The 23728-nt window shown below is 40.9% G+C and overlaps 1 protein-coding gene across 2 annotated transcripts in view; it reads right to left on the bottom strand.

Moving 5' to 3' along the window:
• cpne5b (copine Vb) overlaps nucleotides 1-23389 on the bottom strand; it is a 78483-nt gene extending 55094 nt beyond the window's left edge. The window contains exons 1-3 of one of the 2 annotated variants that reach the window (XM_087800321.1): nucleotides 23049-23389; nucleotides 1547-1587; nucleotides 1291-1337 (exon numbers count right to left, since the gene is read on the bottom strand). In XM_087800321.1, the coding sequence (XP_087656447.1) occupies nucleotides 1291-1337; nucleotides 1547-1587; nucleotides 23049-23167 (207 nt within the window). In that variant the 5' untranslated portion in view covers nucleotides 23168-23389. The remainder of the gene's footprint in view (nucleotides 1-1290; nucleotides 1338-1546; nucleotides 1588-23048) is intronic. The other variant, XM_087800322.1, reaches the window with a different exon arrangement.
• Nucleotides 23390-23728: the final 339 nt, after the last annotated feature.

The following is a 23728-nucleotide window of genomic DNA, read 5'->3' as shown; positions in this document are numbered from 1 at the left end:
TAGTAAAGTGCTGAAGAGAATGCAGACCTACACTGAACGACAAAAGTTCATCCAGTTTGTGCTTTTTATTTACCTGCTGTCATTGCACATTTACATGTATATTACATATACAATTATATATATATATATATTATTGTATTTCGCTTTAAAACCATGATGATGTAGAAATGAGCTTATTAGGACTGTATTTAGAGAGGGGTGAATCCTAAAATAATAATATTTCACAAGCATTTCATTCTTTTGAGGTGTGTTTTGAAACTGTTTTGCTAACTGACATGAAAGGCAAGTGGGTGACCTCCCTGGCAGGGGTATTCCCATTTACTGTGCCCCTTTAGTACTCTGAATCTTTCTGCAGCGTTCCACAAATAATTGACCATAGATGTGTTTGTTTTGTAGCAGAGAAACGTAACAACAGAAAATGATCTGTTACATTAATTTTGTCTAAATCCTTATTTGTTACATTTAAATGTCAGTTAAGCTCATGTTTTCATGCTCCAGACATCATTGCCTGATGTATTTAGGTCACTCCAGTTTGAGTGTGTCTTCAAGATCTCACTCTCTCTGGAGGTGCAAAAGTTTTGGGGGAGCCCGAGGACACGAGAACACCCATCACTCACACACACACACACACAGACACACCACAGAACACTCTTACTATTCAGCAGCAGTGTGAAGACAAGGCTTCATATCAACAAGACTTTTCATAGCGTACACTGTCTGTCAGCTGAAACCCCCTAAACACATTATTTTGTAGATTTTAAAATCAATGAGGCAAGTGTCCTCCCTTCAGTGCCAAGAGCACGAATAATACTGCCCTTGTCGTCGCTTATCATCACATCATGTCCATCTGTGTGAAGGATCGGGCTTGATGATCCTCAATAAGTCAAATCAAATTCTCTTAAAAAAAGTACATTCTACGAAGCCACAGTAGTTTACCATCATTACAATAAACCTGCTAAACTTCTCAGGAAGGGTGTCAGAGCCTTTTATAAAGACTTTTACAAAAAAAAACACAATAATTGGTTTCCAATATTTCTATCTCTTTATTTTAATTAGTTCAAGGCTGAGGAACTGTTGTTTTCTTGGGTTTTAAATTAGATTTGAGAGTTAATTAGTTTGAGGCTTCTGTCTAAATATGCCGAACAAACAGATGATCATTAAACTGCAGAGGCACATTTACAGCATCCTAAAATGACATCATTGTAAACGTTTTCGTTTCATAACACACAATGACACACACGACAGAAAAAACGGACGTCCAGGCCTGGTGTACAGGTGTGTGCGGCTCACCTCTCTCCACTGTTTGGTCTCGACGCCTTGTGTGTAGAGAACACACACTGTGGGGAGATGACAGAAGAGCAGTTTGAGACAAACGGTGTTGTCGTTTGGAAAAGAGAAATCAATGGTGAGAGAGAACTCATCAGAAAATTGATGGTTGGCTTAAGATGTGTAATAAAAAAAACTGTATGATCCTCAAATAGCTGCAGCTCAAGTCAGAAGAATCTTCATGGAAAACAAGAGATAAGAGGGTGAAATCATTACTTACAAGGGTCTGACTTGGAGAAGGTGTCTTTGTCGAGGAGATTCCTGAAAACATAAAAAGAGAGAGAGAGAGATTAGATTCCTTTAGATGATGGAGTCAAAGAGACCGGAATCAGGTCTGGATTATGTCCTGCACATGTGTTCTGATCCAGGAGGGAAACCAGAGCCAAGCACAGGCGGCCCTTGATCAATTCTTATGCAGCCTCTCTTATATGTATGAGTTATGCTCCACGGCTTGTGTCTGAAATAAACACCGATTTTAAAAAGATGTTCTTAACTTAGAAAAATGTTGCCACAGTTTATTTCCTTGTCTAAAAAATAAGGAGCTGTCCCGCCTGCAGTTGATACAAAACTTTGCAGCGAGAATTCTGACCTGCTCTAGTAGAAGAACTCACATTTCCACGATCCTTAAAACTCTTCATTGGCTTCCAGTTTCTTTCAGGATCAATTTTAAAATTCTGGTTCTTACTTTCAGATCTATTCATGGTCAGACTCCTCCTTACATCAGTGATCTGACCCAGCCTTACACCCCAGCTTGGGCTCTGAGGTCTGTGGATCAGAATCTACTGATGGTTCCTGAACACACTTCAGGACCAGAGGAGAGAAATCCTTCCAGACTGTTGCTCCTAAGCTTTGGAACGATCTTCCTCTCTCTCTGTGTTTGATGATCTACTGACTCCTTCAAGAAACATCTTAAGACGTTTTTATTTGTTCAGGCTTTTACTTGATTTTCTGGAACTCCTGTGTTTGTCTTATGTGTCTTAGTCTATTATAGTATATATTTTAATTATGTATTGTTTTTGATTGTAGTTGAAGTGCTTTTTCTAGACCAGGGTCACAAACCGCTTTAACAATCTAAAACAATACATTACATATCCATTACTTACTTTCTTATCATTCTACTACATCGCTCCCCAAACACCTTAACCATGTTTTTTTAGTTTGCCATTGTTTACAGTGCAACACTTTCATATATGTGCATTATTAGTTTGTACTTTGTGGTCAACAAAATTTGGTGTGATGCATTTGGCCATTGGATGTTTCATCATAATGAAGATGCAATTCAACTTTTTTTGATTCGGCTCAATTTCTTTCAATTGACATCGTCAATAAATAATTTAAGAATAATTGTATACATGAATATATGAGTGAATTCATGTTAAATTTGACAAATGCCGATTTAAACAATAAAAGTAAATGCAAGGAAATGAACATAATAATAATGATGATAATGATGGACCTGGTGCTGAAGCCTCCGTTTAACCAGGTTTGGTATAGAAATTGGACAGGATTAATATACTTTAATATTTTCAAGGTTACTGGTTACGTAAAACCCTCCGTACAAAATGCTGCCTATGTTCCTTTAATTTGACAAGAGACAGATGGTCCCACATTTGATTACAATACAGCACCTGAAACGTATGAATGATTTCTAATTATCGTAATGACACGTTCATCTTCACCTTTTTTATCTGGGCTCACATGTTCCTCAAAAATATTAATTAAAAAACTGTTGCCAAGATTCCATGACCTTCTCACGCACCCTCTAAAAGCATTTCAGCTTGTGTCTCCTCAGTCTGCAAACTATGAAGCTTGCAGATTAAATGAGAGGCTGAGCGATCATTGATATTGTCGCTCATTATGCTGTTAAGTACCAGTTCAACACTTCATTGAGAATCACTTCTTGACCAGAAAGATTCTTCTTTCTGTCTTCAGTCGACGTGAGCAGCCGGTGTGTGTTTCGTGTCGAACGTTGGTGACAACCTGCTGCAGTGAGTCACTGGTCTAAGAGAGCAGATAATAGACACACAAGCCCTGTAATCACAGAGGTCAGTATCAAGTCTCTTGTTCAATCATCCCGACTTTAAGCACGACCAGTAATCGTGAAAACAAAACCAACTTGAATACTAATAATTTCTCAAGGTGTTCAAGGTGAAAGGATAGGAAGTGTGAAACGTAAAACCACTTTTCTTTGCGATGCATGAGAAGAAATAACTAGTATATGACCAATTAGTCTGTGTCTCATGAAAACCATGTTGAAACAACGGCAGCAATTAGTTTTAGTACTTTCTCTTCCTCCTCCTCCTCCTCCTTCACCTCCTTTGTTCTACCTCTTTATGTCCTCATTTAGCACATCTATGAAACTCACTGGATATCATCCCTTTTTGCTGCTACCTAAGTTATTCTTACAACATGTCCTCTTATTATTTGGAACAATATCAGTCTTTCATATGCTGTTGATCTGAAAAAAAAAACAGACACCTGACCTACTATTGCTTTGGCACATTCTTGGATCCGTCACCTGCTCAAGTGTTTTCAAAGCTGCTCATGTGGTGATAGAGATTGTTTATCGCCACCTTTTGTGGTGAGACTTTTGCAACGCACTTGACGTGTTACAGTTGTTTGTGGAGAAAGAATAGTCTCTCTCCTCCATTTGACGTTTCTCTAGTAAATCACCTCAGAGCGATGGAACAGAAATAAATCATTGTTTCATTAATAGGTGTTTATCTTGGCTTTCAATATATGGGAACAATGTGCAAAAAGCATAATTTACCACCTAAATATGTCACAGAATGGTGCAGTGTTCGGTGTGTATATATTTCAGTTTTAAGCCCATGCTGGTGGAGTTTTTAATACATAATGTGTTTTCGGCTCTTTGACTTAATAACTCAATTTTGCGGTTTGCGTTGCCAGCTTATGTGTAACACCTCCATTCTACTGTTCTGACCTTTTGGTAAAAGCTGCCAGAGGCTGCGTTATAGTCAACAGTATTGCCCTCCTGCTTTCTCCCGGCTCCAGCACGTCGCAGGCAACCGTGCTCCACTCAAGATGTCAGACGGACGGCTTCTCTTATTCCAGCTCTCAACTTGATCCATTCTCGCCGGCAGTCGCTGTTATTATCCACCTTCTACTAGTTTCTTTTATCAGCCTCAAGCTGGTCTGATCTTTCCCTACTTTCTGTTTTGCCAAAGAGCAACAGAAGATTAAAACATGAGGTTTGGGAAATCACCTTTTTTTTATTCGGTTTCAGGTCATTGAATGTTGTTTACTTTAGCATTTCTACATGAATGGAATACAAACACAAGAGTCAGAAGGTTTATTTGGGGTTTAAAAGGATGTAGTTATTTTATGAATTAGAACATGTATCTGTGAGAGAACTTGCTACAAATGAATTATATTACATTTCAAATTGATATAATTAGTATTCCACGTTGTACTGCAGCAGTTCTGCTGTTAGAATCGAGGGACACCTCTCACATCGAGCTTGTGAAATTCCAAGAAATACGTGATAAAAGTGTGGATACTCTACCTTAGAGTCTTAAGAAAGTAGTTTCTCATCATACTAATCGAAATTGGGCCGTAATTCCAATTCCAATGTGACTCTGATCGTGACAAGATAGTTGACTTGTGTGACCAGTGAGTCGAAGAAAACCAGGATCCCCAGTGGATGTTGATCTGTTTGGTTGGTTTGATGATATCATGGATAGCAAAACAATCCTTTTTTGTTTGTTCAATTTTTTTGTATAAAATTCAGAAAGCAAAACCTGTATACCAGATTTTAAAACCACTGGAAAATCAATGTGACTCTAAAGTATGGATGTAAAAAGCAGAAATGGGTCAGTAACCACAAGGAAATGTTGTTCCAACTTAAGGTGTAATAAGAACTCAGCATTACAATACAGCGTAGATAACATGGTGGGGATGTAGTGGCTCATCTGGAGGACCATAGTTATCAAGCCTCTTTACTTGACACATCTGGCTTTTATTTTACAACATAATACAATCCTGACTACCTCTCTCTGTATAGTGGCTCGAGTACTGGGCATCTTTTAGGGATCCTTCCTGGATGACTCTCTATGGAGTTGATCCAGGCATGTCTAGCTGGGTGAGGACCTGAAGCAGATCCAGGACACTTGTATCCTGGTTAACCTGGGAAGTGGGGACCACTGGAAATTCTCCCACATAAGCTGGAGAAGGAGTCTAGGGAGAGGAAAATCTGGGTCTCTTTGTTCTGGCTGCTGCCCATGTGACCCAGAGCTAAGTAGTGGAAGACAAGTGGGTGATGGACCTCCTGTAGATTGAGAGGATGGAGTGAATGTGTTTCCTAAACATGTAAAAGTGTATATGACCTTTATAGAAAGATAAAACTTTATTAATCCCTCTGGAGGTCTCCTTCAGGAGATTGTTATTGCAGCACACAGCAAAACAGACAGTAGATTCATAAAGACAAGAACAAGTGCAATAAATAATTTATTACTGTAAACATTCAACACTAACAAAGAGTGTGTGAGACCCTTCCATATATTTGACAGAAGGAAAGAAATGTGGCTCTCCAGCGTCACTGTTCCACTGTTGTCCTCATACATTCTGCAGTTATCTGCCGGCTACCCAAAACACCTCTAATGGTGCCTCCATTATCTGCTGCATTCAAGCCTCACATTACTTTGATCCATTTACTTTCCGACCCTACGCTTGTGCCTTTGTTCTTTTTATCGTGTGTCCAGCTGAGGTTCATGAGTTCCTCAGGAGAGCCATTAATACTGGTGTCGCTAAAAATGAAAGTTTGCTCTTCACATGGACTTTGTAATGCAAGACATAAACAGAAACTCCATCAACAAAATGAATAGATTTGTATCCTATTATAGGTATTTTAGATAAAATTGAAAATGTTTTTTAGAACTGCAATTTGACTTTCACAGAAGCAAAAGCCGCTCCGAGACAAGGTTTCTGATCAAATTACAGCTAAGCTCCATTAGCAGGAGCGTCTTGAATGCAATTTGAAATTTGCTTCAACAGTTCAAAGGAAGGAAGTTGATTTCATTACACTGACACTTGATGCACACAGATTCACCTTCCAGGTTTCGTTTCGCTTTAGTCACATTCGGCGTATTTCAATACAAAAGGCATAAAGTATAGGAAGGATATTTTTTGACAGTAAGACACCATGTGTCTTATTCTTTAATTCTACTGCAGGAAAATAGAATATATATGAGTGGTAAGTAACTGTCATGGTAATAAAGTTCTGACTGTTTTTATTGTATTTGACTAGATCCTCTTCCTCGTGAATACAGAGTAGTAAGTGGACAATTAATGTTTGAGATGAAGGGTCCAGAAAAAGAAAACAAATGAGGTGACGCAAAAGAAGCTATTATCTTGTTCTGACACCGGGGGAGGCAAAAACAATATTTTCAATCTTGCACTCTGAATGAATTAAGGATTCGAGATTTGTAAGGGAAGATTTTTGTGTCTCACTTCTAGCATTATGTCAGCTGACCATCAGAAAATTATTATTTGTTTTCATGGTGAATCATTATCTACTATTAAAACAGGAAGAAGCCCAGAGGGAGCTGTGACTGATCAGATCACCGCCGCTTCAAAGCGAATGTGTGTACATTTACCAGCGCAGCGATTGGCTGTTTCACAACATGTTAGCTTCAAGACGAATACAGATTTTGCTTTCATGCAACAAGCTGCTCCATCAAGAAGAGGAACAAAAGCAGAATTCAAATGAACGGCAACTTCAAACAGCCCCCCCCCCACCCAGCAGGAGCTCAACCTGAGTGTATTCAAGACGAGATTCACTGAACAAACCCTCATCAAAGTGATTCTTTTATTACCTACCGTTACCCCAGAAACATCCTCCTTCCACAAAGCCCTCGTCAACAACTCTCCTGCCCTGGATTTGAAAGCCTCGCCGAAAATGTTTCCCAAACTAGAGCAACGTTTGAAGAAACACTGAATTATCATCATGTTGAAACTGTCAGGAGAGTTGATTTTATTTGCTTTTAAAATATATGTCACCGTGCAACAACCTACAAGTGATGTACAGTCACTTCTTTTGTTCATTCGGTCGAGCGAAGGCTGCAGTTTTTGTATACAGGCTGAGTTTTTTCCCGGATAAAACATCCTCAGGCGCTTCTTGAGGAAAATTACGCCTGGTAGACCACAGATCATTAGGTGTCCTCCATGCTGAGCAGCAGTGAATGTTGAGTCTCTTTTGAAGAGATTATTTTCTATAGGTAGGTAGGCATCGGCAGAACCAATGGAATTTGACGCCAGAAATGATCCTCACGCCCGTGGATTGGTGCTGCAGAATCTTTGAGAAAGGTTTGCGTTCATTCAACCCTCATTTAACTTGTGTTTTTGTTCTTGAAGAAGTTTCCCTGCATATGTCACCATAACATCTAGGCTCTGATTGGCTAATGCTTCATGATTTGCGGTAAATATTTGATCATCTTCGTCATTTGGTACAGTACAGAGGTAGGCTGAGATGTGTTGCTAGAAAAGCCTTGTGTAACACTATTTAAAAAAAATGTCCAATGAAATTTGATAATATATACATTTATTTAAATACAATAATGTCCACATTGTCTCATTAGATCTTGAACTGTGTTTCCAAAATGCTGGTCTGTTCTCTACATCTTGCAAACTTTTAACATCATAATATTCAATTAAAAAAACAACATCAGGCGATTCTGAAGCATCAGAGGAAAATAATTTTATTTCAGCAGAGGGAACAAGATGTAATGAAGCTGTTATCAAGTACTATTTATAGAAACAGAATCTAGGGACAGGTTGCGACAATAAGTCAAAATCACGTGGTTCCAGGTTCGTATGTAATGTTACGTGATCTTCTGTCAATACCAATAGGGATTAGAACCATCTCCTGAAAACTTCCATATGTAAATCAGGTCATGAAAAGATCAGAGATGCAGGAAGGATGCGGAGGATGGATTTAGAATGATGTGTCTCTGTTCACGAGGGAAACAGTGGAAAGACGAGAACGGTGACAGAGAAGGAAATCAAATGTAAGAACAAGAAAATGGAGCAAAGTGAATTTATGTCCTAGAATATGTGTAAGAATTCATTCATGTGCTCCTCTGTGAGGAAGCATCAGGTCCTTAGGGAGGGAAACAGAAATAGACCAGGGTTTTCTCTGGCAGGGAAAAGCATTTTAATTTTATTTACCAGGATCAGGCAGTGAACAGTTAAAGTCTCAACAATGTTGCTCTAAATTGTCCCATGTTTTTGATTCAAATGCAAACTGAAATAGAAACAGCAACGGAAAATACTTTTTCTATTGGGAATGAAGAGATAAAACATTCATGTCTGTCCGTCGTTGCTATGGTGAAATTAAGATAAGTCGGGAAGTTTTACATTTAATTTCCCTTCGTTTCGTGGTCATGATTAAAAGCACAAACGTTTGGGATAATAATGAAGCCATTTTTGATGAGAAGACCTTTCATTTATCAAGTCCACTCCTTTCTACAAGTCCAGACTATATGTTCCTGCTGACTTCTCGCCTTTACCTCTCTTTGTTTCTTGTATTCAAGCGCATGTTTAATATACATAGTGTGAATTATGTTTAGTCAAAAAATGATGCATTTAAAAAAGTGACTATATTTCCAGAGCACAGCAGGTGGCGGAGTAAGTGGCAAAATGTATGTTAGTTTATTAAAAAAAAAATTAAAATTCTGGTTCTTAATTTCAGATCTATTCATGGTCAGACTCCTCTTTACATCACTGATCTGATCCAGACTTACACCCCAGCTCGGGCTCTGAGGTCTGTGGATCAGAATCTACTGATGGTTCCTGAACACTGTTCCTGAGAAATCCTTCCAGGCTGTTGCTCCTAAGCTTTGGAACTTGGCTTTTTATAATATATAGTTAACTGTTGTTTTATTTTTTTTTATTGTTCAAGAGCTGTGTGACCCTGGTCTAGAAAGGCGCTTTAGAAACAACCATTACTCACTTACTTACTTACATTGATAACCAGATTTAACTTAATTCCATTTTTGAATTCCCCTATTTTCAAGGATGTAGAATGACTTACTCTCGTTTTTGTTGTCTTAGACAAGGTGGTTCCTCCATCCATTACATAGTCACTGGTGTATATATGTAAATATATATAAGAAAGATTTATCAAAATATGGCACTTGTTGCGGTAGAAACCTTGTTTGCAATTACAGCTGACATTTAAAGATATTTTTACACACACTCACTACTAAAATAGCTTCTACAGCAGCAGATAAAGATACTCCATCAATTGATATCAACTAAAAGGCTTTGTGTAGTTCTATTGCTGATACTTATACCAACAAACTTATAACAGTAAAATGCATCTTCCTGTCTTTTAAAAGAAATATGTATTGCTTTTTTTATGTTGTGTAATGGAATACAGTTTATAATAGAATGAATACAATATAAATACAATAAATTGAGAACAAAAACATCTATTTGTCATCACATTGTTTCCCAAACTTTGGTTTTACACTTTGTACAAGTAAGTTATCTGGTATTATTCCTGAGCAACATCAAAGCATCTCAGCTGCACATACATTTGACATTCATTCCAACATGATATTCCCTAGAAATGTTGGGAGCACATATGCTCTGAGGGCAAAGGTTTTCATCGGGGGCGTATTTTACGGCTGCATGGAGACTTGTGGTGGGCGGAGAATCTATATTGGGCTCACAAAGCTAACCCCCCAACCTCTTGCTCGCATTCAACTATTATAGGAGCTGTTTGGTATGTATGCACTACGTGAGTCCTTAACACGCTGAAGAAGCAAAGGTCTTCTTTTATTGATTTCACCTTCTGGCAGGAGCACCACAAGTTGTGTTCTCCTAAAGAAGGTCAGAGTGTGGCCTACTTGATGGACGACACGGCAGTTGCACATTGACTTGGCTTCGTCACTACAATACTGTAAATAAAGAAGCTAGCAAGTAAGCAAGTAATAGTCATTTGTAAAGCGCCTTTCTAGACCAGGGTCACAAAGCGCTTTAACAATCAAAAACAATACACAGTTAAAATATATACTTTAAAAGGCCAAGATACATATGTCTTAAGATGTTTCTTGAAGGAGTCAGTAGATCATCAAACACAGAGGGAGAGGAAGATCGTTCCAAAGCTTAGGAGCAACAGCCTGGAAGGATTTCTCTCCTCTGGTCCTGAGCCGTATTCAGGAACCATCAGTAGATTCTGATCCACAGACCTCAGAGCCCGAGCTGGGGTGTAAGGCTGGATCAGATCACTGATGGAAGGAGGAGTCTGACCATGAATAGTTCTCAAATTAAGAACCAGTGAAGAGTTTTAAGGATCAGAGAAATGTTAGTTCTTCGACTAGAGCAGGTCAGAATTCTCATTCTCATCCAAAATATAATAGTGGCACCATTGCTGCCACTGTTCATTATTTTTTAACGTTTTATTAAACATTTGCTAAAGGGTGAGTGTTTAAAATGTTTTAACAGACAATACAATACAATACAAAGACAATACAAATGATTGTATTCATTGACTGAAAGTTCAACACTGTGGGAGCTCATTAAAAAAAAACAATCCACCTGCAATGAGTCATGAGAAAGTATAGTAACGACACCTTCACAGAAACTTCACTGTGGATGGATTGTCGAAGGTATTGCTGGCTGTGGTTTTAGATTCCTGGAGTGCAGTATATGAAAAATTGACGTGTTGACGTCTCTCCTCCCTCCATCATCTGGCTGGAAATGAATATGCCCCTTTTGATCATCAAACCCTGGTTCTAGATTTAAGTCTTTCGTCTCAGCAGGACCCTGGAGTTAAGGTTGCAGATTTGAAAAGAGGGAAAAAAGTCCTGAAGGACACGTTGGAAGGACACAGAATGATATCCTCGCATCGGCTGAATGGAAGAAGCTGTGGAGGGATGATTTGAAAGGAAGTGCGAGAGTGCTGGAAAATAGAGGTGAAAGGAGGCGTTGGCGTGTGAGGAGGCAAGAACAACATAAAAGAGAAGAAGCAGAGAGAAACATGAGAAGGATGTAAACTAGGAATATTAAGCATCACAACGTGTTAAACAAACTATAATCTGCTCCTCTTTATTCTTCCCATTAACACTTGTAGGACTGAGCTCTGAGAGACGCTGCTTCTGTTCCTAAGAGCGATCGCAGACAGACTATAATGCCAGCCATGCTTTACTGTTCAATCGATGGATACACCAGGTAGGATCACTTTTCCCACCAGCTCTTGAATTATTCAGTCCAGATCTTCCTCGGGGGAGACTCTGACTCGGCGTGCCAGACTCATCCTGGTTTCCAGCGGTCAGAACACAGGCTTCAGATATTTACAGAAAGTCCAAGAAGTGGAAGACAAAACTTGCTCGCAGAGGTCGAGTGACCCGATGCTGGAAACACTTCAGAGAATATCGTTGTGTTTTCAGAGAGAAGCTCAATTGTATGTGTTCATTTTTTACAACATTCATTTAATATAATCTCGTTTCTTGGGTTGATTTCTTTACTTGCATGTGTGGCAAAGCCGGAGTCGTACATGCATCCATAGATTCAAGCCATTCGTGCTCATGACTGCAGTGGACGAGAGGAAAGACTTTGAATAAAAGTGAGTCAAGACGACTCTTAATTGAACAGATTTACTTCTGTATTAGTCCTTTAGTTGAACAAACTCCCTCTTCTGCGCGTGTTCTTTATATCTTTGTCTACACCAGAGACACAACATAATCTACCATATTTTTCGCATTATAAAACGCACTTTAAGCATTTAATTTTCTTGCGGATAGTACGCCTTATGTTCATGTACAGATGGGTTTTGATACAAATTTAGGGAGGAAGTTTGGACATGTGTTGGGGAGACACAACGTGTCAACATGTGTGTTGTATGAGCATTAAGACAACAGTTGTGACGAGGGAAGACAGAGGAGATAAGATAATACAACGTTGTAATAGTTGAACAGTATGGCAGCTCAAATTAGTTCAGGAATCGAGGTTGTGTCTATAAATACAAAAAAAAAGCTCAGAAAGTCACAGAAGCTAAGATACTGGGACCTGATATTCTGGCTCCTGATACCGTTTGTCGTCGAACGAGATGTGACCAGCTCATTCTTTTGGCTGTGGTTCACACGGCATATTAAATCCGACCATATTGTCTGTCCATGCTGGTTTTGGCAGCCGGGCTGTGTTTAATAATGCCATTTCTTTTCGTTCGAGCAAGGGACGTTCTCGTAAACCACCGCAAATACCTTCACACCCGTCCTCTCCACCCTCCATTATCTGTTTGCCTTCAGGGAGAAGGATGCTCCATAAACATATCCAGTAATCTCACCCACACACACACAAACGAGTATGCTGCACACGGACAACACACACACCAGCTCAACATGTTGCCAAATGATTGTATCCTGGCATCCTTAGGAGACAAAGCTGCAGCAGGGAAAGGCACAACTCAGAATCCGGAAACAGCTGAACCACCTCCTGTTAAATTGTCCCGAAAACATATGGATCGCAAGAATCACATCACATTTGAAGTTTTGTTCTATGTGAGCTCAACATCCTGCGACTGATGGTGGTTGATTTATTGTTCAGTGCAGATTCATGTGTGTCAATATTAATGTTTTATCTTTCCATCCATCCATTCATCCATCCATCCATCCATCCATCCATCCATCCATCCATCCATCCATCCATCCATCCATCCATCCATCCATCCATCCATCCATCCATCCATCCATCCATCCATCCATCCATCCATCCATCCATCCATCCATCCATCCATCCATCCATCACTCCTTCTATCTGTCCATCCATCCATCCATCCATCCATCCATCCATCCATCCATCCATCCATCCATCCATCCATCCATCCATCCATCCATCCATCCGTCCGTCCGTCCGTCCGTCCGTCCGTCCGTCCGTCCGTCCGTCCGTCCGTCCGTCCGTCCGTCCGTCCGTCCGTCCGTCCATCCATCCATCCATCCATCCATCCATCACTCCTTCTATCTGTCCATCCATCCATCCATCCATCCATCCATCCATCCATCCATCCATCCATCCATCCATCCATCCATCCATCCATCCATCCATCCATCCATCCATCCATCCATCCATCCATCCATCCATCCATCCATCACTCACTCCTTCTATCTGTCCATCCATCCATCCATCCATCCATCCATCCGTCCGTCCGTCCGTCCGTCCGTCCGTCCGTCCGTCCGTCCGTCCGTCCGTCCGTCCGTCCGTCCGTCCGTCCGTCCGTCCGTCCGTCCATCCATCCATCCATCCATCCATCCATCCATCCATCCATCCATCCATCCATCCATCCATCCATCCATCCATCCATCCATCCATCCATCACTCCTTCTATCCGTCCATCCATCCATCCATCCATCCATCCATCCATCCATCCATCCATCCATCCATCCATCCATCCATCCATCCATCCATCCATCCATCCATCCATCCATCCATCCATCCATCCATCCATCCATCCATCCATCCATCCATCCATCCATCACTCCTTCTATCTGTCCATCCATCCTTCTATTTATCTCAAGTTATAGAAGGAATGATTCTGAGCAGCATTGGATTTGTTGTAAATGCAGGCGAGTCTGGGGGATGAAATGACTTTTGCTGCTGACATGATTAACTCAAAGGTTAAGTAAAGGGGTGACTTAAGCATTAACCTCTCATCCCTCTCTACTGTAAGTAAGTAAGTAAGTAAGTAAGTAATATTTGTAGAGTGCTTATCGAGACCAGGGTCACAAAGCGCTTAAACAATTAAAACAATACTCAATAAAATATATACTTAAAAGGTCAAGACACATGAGACAAACACAGGAGTCTCAGACACAGTTCAGGACCAGAGGAGAGAAATCCTTGCAGCTAAGCTTTGGAACGATCTTCTTCTCTCTCTGCTACTTCTCTGTATTTTTTATTATGTGTTTGGCCCACCAGCTAACGCAGGGGATCGCCTGGCCGTCCTGAGGCCCCACAGTAGCATCTGTTCCCTGCAACAGTGACAGCATTGGTGTCTGACATGAGACAAGGTCTGGACAAAGACCTCCACGCTGGCTCTAAACAAAATAAAAACCAATCAAAGGAAAACACTAAAAATCCAAAAACCACTGCTGCTGCTGCACATAAAGATCCAGCAGCAGCAGTGGTTGTGGCACCTTTTTCTCAAATCTACTGGGCTCGGAAAAATGTTTCACAATGCTTCATGAAGCTTCATTGCTCGAAGGGGTTGATTTGGAAAAAAGTGACTGTATTTCTAGAGCCTAGCAGATGGCGGAGTAAGTGGCAAAATGTATGATAATATATTTTTTAAAAAGCTGCAGTCTAGAGGGCTTCCGAAATCTGAACAATAGTTCATGTTGCTTCATCACACCATGACTAATGGCCGCCTATAAGACCAGGAAGGTCATTAAAAACCCTAAATGTCATTTAATTCTAATTTATTCTTTTAATAATGATATATTAGCTGTCTCGCCTGGAGTTAATACAAAACTCTGACCTGCTCTAGTAGAAGAACTCACATTTCCACAATCCTTAGAACTCTTCACTGGCTGCCAGTTTCTTTCAGGATCAATTTTTTAATTCTGGTTCTTACTTTTAGAGCGTTAAAGCGCTTTGTGACCCTGGTCTAGAAAGTTGACTTGCTTTCTTAGTTATTAAATTTGAATTCTATCCAGCCTACACTAGCAAATGTTGTGAATGCTATCCTCTAAAGTAGTAAATAGGCTCGTCAAAGAAGCATTTCATGATCATTATAAATATTTAAAATATATGGTTAAAGAATTTTGTTTTTGTGAAGTTGTGATTATTACGGCTTCACCACCTCTTAATCAAAATTTTAATTAAGCAGTTGTTTTTTTTAATACCTATTGTAACAGTAGATTTTTTTGTGCTAATAAAAAAGTCTAATTTGTTTTGTTCTAGTAGTATCTCTTGGAAGAATGTTATATATACTGTATCATTAAATGTTTGTGATTACAGATATATTGATGCATTTTCAGAATAATGTGCGAACAAAGGTGTAATAAATGTTATTAAGCTTAATGTTAGAGCGGAAGATTTAGTCTGGTGATGAATGGAAATATATTTGTGTAACCAGCAGCTGACAGTAACTGTCCTCACTCGTGATTGTGTCGCTAAATTACTCCAGCGGAGAAGCAATTAAGTTCCCATTATTCCGTCAGAACGTGTGGACAGGTGCTCCTGCTAAACGACTCCTGGTGCTCCCGTCTTGTTTTCCAGAAGGTTTAACTGAGCGTCTTAATGGACCATTAAATATGTTCATCTCCCATGCAGAGATGCTTGAGTTCCAATGTGTCGATACTTATTCAGCAGTTGTTGATGCTCACTTTACTACTCTTATTAAATGTGATATTTGTCGCTCTCTTCAACGCATTGAGACTTTCATTTGCTTTTCTGTGGTTAGTGTATCCGTTTCTGATTTACTTTGAAAATGTGTCTGTGCACAATAACAATAAGTCAGGTACTCACCACATCCTGATTTAAGGAAGAGAACCAGAGGGTCTGAACTACCCAGTTAAAATAGGGGTGAGTGGAATTTCCCATTAGGACGGGGGTGTTTGATGGGTGATCTTTAATTTGTTGTTTGTTCTCCACATGAGGTGCTTTGTTTGGTGTGGTACAGATTATAGTTTATTTAAATTTGTAATTTGTGTTTAAAAAAAGAAATTATCTTTAGTTAATTAATGTATTATTATGAAATGGATTAGGCCAACATCTGGCAGTAATAAGTGCGAACTTCTGTGCAAAATGTCTTGTGAGGATTTCATTGAAATATAGCCTGGTGGACATTTTTATTTTTGATGAAATGATTGAAGGAAATTGATTTTTGTTAGCTGAAGATGGAAAATAAAGATAAACAGTATTTTTGTTTTTTATTAAAAACTCTCATCTGTCGACTCCACCACTGACTATCCTGTCAGATTTGGTGTCAGAACCTGAATGATAATTTGATGTGATGGCAACCTGAACCTGAAAAGGCCAGAAAAAGGGCTACCGGAGGAGATAAGAAGAAGTAGGTGCAGCAGTTGGCGACACGAAGACAGAAACATCCATTACAGCAGCCACTGCAACTGAGGCCACCATGGAGCGACTAACCGGAATGTTCGAGTCCTACATGGAAGTTCAACAGGTCAGGAACGAGAGGCTTGAGAAGAAGTCCCAACCAGCAAGTGTCTAAGCTCCAGTTTGAGATGGAGGCAGATATCCACAGCCCAGGGTCCCATCCCCTGAGCAGCCACTAATGTCCAGCAGAGGGAGCACTAGATGGCCAAGCTGTAAGACAGTGAGAACGTTGAGCACTATCTCACCACTTTCGAGCATTTGCCGACAGCCTGTAGGTGTCCAGAAGAAGATTTGGACATCCATGTCATCCCGTTGCTAACAGGCAAGGCACATGCTACGTTTATTGCCATGGATCCTGCCCACACCTTGGAATATGACCAACTGAAAACCACGATTCTGAAAAAGAATGGGACCAATTCAGAGACATACCGCCAACAGTTCATAGCCTGTGAAACCAGCCCAGATGAGACGCCCAAGAACTCGATGTCCGGCTGAAGAAAATTTTCTGCAAGTGAGTGAGATACGACCGCTTTACTAAAGACGATCTCATGAAGACCATTGTGTTGGAGCAGTTACTGCGAGTTCTGTATCCTGAGGTAAGGACTTGGGTCAAGGAGCACAGCCAAGCAACAGCAGTGGAGGCTGCTATCCTGGTGGAGAACTTTGTTGCTGCCCACCTAGGCCTGAGGAGGTACCACTATGAAGGACTGATGGATTGTCAAACTCGGGGTAAATTGATGGTGTTGGTACAGGAGGTGGTTCTGAGGACCTGATGTACAATAGGGTTGTAGCTACTCAACACCACCATTCAAATCATGTTGAACTATAGCCCATATCATGTGGTACCACAACTGTGGTAGAGAAGGACAAATAAGTCCAGCATGTCCCCTCAAAAAGCCAAACATGAGAATACAAGAACCTGGAATCTCATATTTTAAAACTAAATATTATAATCTAAAAGTCCCTTGTGAAATGTGGGATGTGTTTTAAAATATTCCGTCCATCTATTTTTCTCACTTTTGAGAGGGAGTGAATATACTGCACCTCTGCAGAGAACCAGGAAACTCCAGATGGCATAAATACTTCATGTCCAAACCATACACAACCTGATCACCATGTTTTACTTCCTTTCCTTACTTTTTCTATGGCCTTGCCTGACATGCACCCACTCCATTTTCTGGGTTCCTAAGAAGTGGGGAATACTGTATCTGCTCTTTTTCTGGTTCCTCAACAAGGAAGTGACCCTACCTGGAGCACCTGAACCTTCAACAAGGATCTTGGTTTGTCCATTTGTTAGTTAAGTGCAGACTTTAAAACCATTTTAAAACCAGATGATGACCAATGACAATATGACCAAAGTAAAGTTTCATGAAGATGCTTTCAGATCTTTTTTAGTTATGCTATTTACAAACAAATAGAAAATAATATCCTCTGCCACTCCTTGGAGGAGGTAAGCTGCACTCCACCTTCAAATGGACCAATACAGTCAATATTTTGTTGAAAAGCAGAAGGAAAAGTCCATCAATGGAGCCATAAAGGTGTATAAGGAACCATATAGAGTTAGTGTTGTGCAAGCAGAAACTCAACAGGAGCCTTCGAAAGCGCCAAGCATTAATATGAACTGGTGCATGAGGAGGTTGGACTGGACAAGAGCTGAGGGATCACAGGGAGCAGGTGCTGCAGGTGATGTGGTGTTCAGTGCGGGTTTGGTGTGATGGCAAACACCGACAGAAGTGACACCTGCAGTGAGAGACTGTCTTTCCCGCCGTGCCAAGAACCGACAGCACTATCTGGACATTCACCGTCATCGGCCAAATCTCGGCTTTTGCCTGCTAGCAAAATAAAATGGTACAAAGCAGCCACCATGACTAATGAGGTGCACTGTTGTGTCTCCAAGACTTCCTGGAGTTTAATAGCATAATAATGTTTTTTCAGTCATGTTTGATCACACTTTTCCAACATTTATGAAAATAATAATGCATCATGACATTGAGTCTTTAATAAAAACATAAATGGTCCAGGTTTTTAGCTAAAAATGTGTCCTTTTTTATAAGAAGAGATATTGTCAAAACTGTCATTCCACCTCTCCACTTGGATTAAAAAGGTTGTTTTGCAGTTACATGTCTCACCAGCAAAGTCCTAAACAACTATTATCATCACAACCAGGATTTCACAAATACTTTCAGTTTTGTGGCTCCCTCACTTGGGATGTCTGACCCCAAAAACATGTTCCACTCTCGTCTCCACCAGAGACAGTTTCTTCTGCCCATCTGCCGCTGATACTAATGATCTGTCCGGCCACATTCACCAGTGAATCAGACTGTTGTGTTTCCTGGTGTAGGTGTTTGCAGGTCGGTGAGTTTTTTTCCAAGGGGATAATTAGTCCAGGAAACATTCCTGGCTCCGACGTGGGAGAGGGCAGGCAGTGATGAGGATCTCTCAGGGGTTTTTCTCCTCGCTTTCATTTTTGTCCCAGATCCATCAAGGCATCTTTCAGAAGTGGGCCTGCGTTTTTTTTTCCAATAAATTAAACATGTATGCAGCCGTAGAGCAACGCAACATTAGCAAAGGAGTTTAATCAAAGCCGCGGTTTCAAACCTAGTCCTCTGGAGTCAAGCTGAGACGTCCCACATCCCCACAGCGGGGAGCGGCATGTTGCATCGCTGATAAACCTCTTCATCGGCTTGAGTGGGCCTTTCAACAACACTTGTCTTAACCTCACCGCGTATTTTTTCAACACTTATGACATTTATGGTCTTTATTCAGTCTGTGTCAGCTCCAACCCCTTTCCTGGCAGTTTGTTGGTTGGTGAGAATAAAAGCATCTGTTCATTGTGAGGTTGCGGCTCAGCTCACTGAACCAGCTGCTCCTGGAACACTTTACTATAAATATTTCCCATACATAGAAAATGTTTAAGTGATCTATGGCGCAAGAAAGCAGGAGATACCTGTGTTAAAAAAAAATTTGAAGGCATCTCTTCATCACTGAGGGCTCATAATTCGAGGCTCACGATTCATGTTACCATCCCACTTCTAACACCTTTTGATGCACGTGAAGGTGTTAAATTGCTTTTTAGATTCCTTCCATAGTCTTCCATCTTGATAAACCTCATCTTTTACACTTGTTAAATGTTGCGCACTTTTCCTGTTCTGCTTTATCTATGTGTGTTTTTGTCTCTTGGTTGAGACCCTCGGTCAAAAGTGGAGTCCCTCACATATCAACATCAAATAAAATGCTGTAAATAAAGGCTGCGGAGCTGATTTAGGAAGGTCACATGGAACTGAACTCAACATAATTGGTGAAGATCCAGTGTTTCCTCCTTAAAAGACCTTATTGTTGTTATTTTCTTTGTATCTTAGTGAGCTTCTTTCACTTCCTCCTCTGCCTGTCAGTGATAATAACACGACACAAATGAGGGCTGTCTCCTCTAATAAGGGGTATTAAACAAAGGAGGGCAGCTTTCATCCCCATTTTTAGTCGCTCAATACACAGAGAATAGTAAAGAAAATGGCCAGGAAGCTTTTTCCCCCCCCCCTAATTTGAGTGTGACTCACACAACATCTGGATAAAGGCTCTTCGTAAATACTGTTGGTCTAAGTTGTTATTACCATGTACGATTGTGACGAGATAAATAATGATGATTTTCTCTGCTGAGGTGTCTTGTGCTCCGGCATGATTATTAAAGATTTACCCCGGCAACTGTGGGACATCATGTGGCGCTTATTTGTCATTGACCTTTGTTTAAATCTTCCCTCAGACGTGTCGAGTCCCTGAACATCACTCACCCTCAGTGCCGTGGAGCCGAAGCCAGAAGCTGGGGTTTATTTTTCCAAATTATTCAGTTGTCACTCAAAACACGCTCACAAGTAAATTTTTGTAAAACCATTTTTGTAAAGCAACAGGTCCTAAGGAAGGTGTGCTGAACTAGTTTAATAATTTGTAACTAAAATTATAACCATAATTCAGACCAAACTTAAGGGGTGTGTCTCAAATCGCGCACTTCTGCACCTACACTTGAGCACTCAATTGGCGCACCAAAACTGAGTGTGGATCGATGGACACTTTCCACCTTAACGACCACCATCTTAGTGATGTAAATGATGCTAAACGGAAGCTACGTCACTGACTATGCATCTTTGTAGTAGATACTGGCGTACATGTCTCGAGAAAACACTCATTTTACCACAAAACAACACAACAACAGTAATAACACAATGAAACACAACTTTATAACGTGTTTCAAGTGGCGAAAAGCGCTGTCAAGTGTCGACGATTGGGTTCCAAAGGCTGGTTGCGATCAGAGTTAAAAAGTAGTAGAAGAAGAAGCTGTCGAGTCATTTACGGTAAGTGTGTAGCAGCAGTGTTGGATTTGAGACAGTACTACCCAAATTTGAGCTTTACCGTTTTAGAGAAATGCGCGATTTAAGACACAGCGGATGACTGCATTGAAAGAGAGGTTTTCTTAATGGGATATACTGTTGTGTTACAATATGGGAGTGTGGGATGTGTTTCTTGTAACATCTGTCGATTTAAATGCAGAAGATAACATTGACCAATCAAAACTCAGATTTTTCTAATTAATCAGCAAGAAGACGAAGAAAAAGGGATTAAAAATCTGATCTGATGGCAAACAAATCCTTTTTTTACCTCAACATTTAGCTCTGATGAACCCAAGTAATAACCGCGGTGCTCAAAGTAATCTACCAGGTTCTAGCTAAATCCCTCTCATGAATGATGAAATGAACAGAGACGTGATGAACATGTTATTGACGAGGAAACTCTGACCAACCAAATCGTCTTATCATCGTCCACCATGTTCCTCAATTCCCAAACCTCTCTATAGTGGAAGACCAATAAACAAAGGAATTAAAGCAGGGTTGTTGTTATAGTTACTGCATGATAGAATCACACGTGCCTCTTGTAGAGTAAAAAAAGACAGTCACCTTCAAGCTCCTAAATGTGTCCACTTGATCCACTTTATAATGACTTCCCTTTGGAGGACATATAGATACATACATTCCTGAAATTAATTTGGACCATCTCCGGGCAAGACAAATGTCAATCACGTAAAATCACCCCCATACTGATCGTCATTGTAAACCCTAAGTCCTTCAGCATAACTCTTGCACACAGTGGGATGCTCAAAAACCTCGACCATCCTTGCAGTTTAAGTGCGGGGACATCCTTGAAACACCTCGCTGACACAACCAGAAGGTCTTCACCCTGCCTTTGTTTTCCCTCAGAAGTGGATATAGAAGGAGCCAAAATGGGCTCTTCTTAAAGGGCCACTAATTTGAAAAGCCAACCCTCCTGACTTACTCACTACTTTCTTAGTTCTCCCCTCTCAGCGAATGAGAGGTTTCGAGTGCGATGTCCATTTTTTAACTAATGTGATGTTAAACAAGATTTAATCACCAGAAAAAAAATGTTTTTTTTCAGTAGGCGGCGCTAAAGCACATTTTGTAATGTCAATATTTCATAAAAAGAGAGTCAACAGACACATACTGATGATACAATAGATGTCCAAGATCTATTTAAGACACACTTGAATTAACATTGCTACACACGCTGTATTTTAAGGATAGAATAGGATCACCTGGTGTCTCAAAGGAAATAAAACAGCTGCCCCTTCTCTCTGACATCTTGTCATGTCTCCTGGATATCTTCACGGTGAGGTGGTCTGGACAATTGGAAACAATCTACAATCTGGTCTTGCGTGATGCAGAAAGATTTGGCATCCATCCACAGTCCTACTCTCACTTGGTGTAATGTGAGAGACTCGGACTAGAGCAGAAAAAATAAGGGAGCCAGTGGAACAAGACCACACCCAGGACTTGCCTGAGTTTTTTTTTTTTTCTCTCAGTCGACCTGAGAATTCTATCGGAGAGAAACAGATTTTTCTAGGAGAATGGAATGGTCTGGTCGTACTTGATTCACCTGCTGCCTGGGCAACCAAGGGAATGGATTTAAATCAGTTTTTAATTGAACAACTTTCTTCAATGTTGCTTTATAATGAGCTTCCTCATCAATTTAAACAAAGCACATTATTCATAATTAATTCTTAAACAATAGACGTTTATTCGCTGGCTTCTTCTCGTGTTTGAAGTGAGAGATTCACCGAGAAAACCAGCAGCAGTGACACACAAACGGAATAAATCATCTATTAAAAAAAAAATACTCGTCGCCCTTCCCTCCTTTCTGCTCCTCTCCATATGCCAGCTTCTTCTCTCCATCAGTGGAAGCGCACTCGCTGGGGCTTCTTCTTTTTTTCTGTCTCTCTGAGGGTGGAGATGTGAACGCCTCACAGCCCATCAATAATGCACACACAGCTTGTTATAGCTCCAACTCTGCTTAAATAGAAGCCTCACAATCCCAACATCAGCATCAAAGAGCACAGTGTGTGCAACAATCTTTCTGGAGAGCTGCAGAACTGAAGCCTGGACCAGAGGATGACATGTAAAACCTACTTCATCCAAATGAGGTTGGGAGACCTTTCGAGAGCCAGTGCAGACAAGTGTATATACTTCAGCACCATACAAGTGTTTGTTTCATGTGATGGTGCAAAGGATAAAGTCGACCTCTGGTGTCTCCACCTGACTGAGTAACGACTTTTAAATCACGTGAGGAACTTTCAGACTCACCGACAGGAGACGGTGATCTCCACTTTGGTGGCGGGGATGTTGCCGGTGATCGGGTCGAAGTCGTAAACCGACGGCACGTCCTCCAGCTTGTCCATCCCCTCGCCCCCCATCAGCTCCATGTCCGGAGCTCCGCGCGGCTCGGGTTGGATCCGAGACGCGCACAGTCTCGCCCCGACGGAGCGCGCGACCGAGTCTCCGGTGACTCCAGAGACCAGATCGGAGACCAGATGGCCTCTGGCACCACCGAGTGAGGCAGCCACTTCACGGCTGTCCTGACCCGGACTGAGGAGGACTGACTTTTTAAAAAAAAAAAACTATCTGGACACGCGAGAGTCCATGTGCGGCGGAGACGCTCTCGCAGCTGATCCGCGTGTCTTCACTGGGAGTGAAGTGAAGAGGCTGGATCCGCTCACGCACATCTGTCCTCCCTCTCACACACTCGTACTCTCACGAGTGAGAGAACCCTGCCCCATTCACTGCTTGCGTGTGTGAGCACAACCACACCAAGGTTCGTGTCGCAAACAAAAGACAATTTGAATCCATCATTTGTTTATTCCACCTCTTTAACAAAAACGTGTGCGCCATATATCATCCTCTATCCTCAGGACAGAATGTTCATTAGGTCTCCGAAAAACACACCTTGCATTGGTTGGAAAATCATCTTAAATCCATTTCAGCAC

The sequence above is a fragment of the Callionymus lyra genome, chromosome 10 (assembly GCF_982586985.1).
Source record: "Callionymus lyra chromosome 10, fCalLyr1.hap1.1, whole genome shotgun sequence".
NCBI classification, from domain to species: Eukaryota; Metazoa; Chordata; class Actinopteri; order Syngnathiformes; family Callionymidae; genus Callionymus; species Callionymus lyra.
The sequence above is the reverse complement of the archived record's forward strand: the minus strand, read 5'-3'. Positions and strand labels throughout refer to the sequence as shown.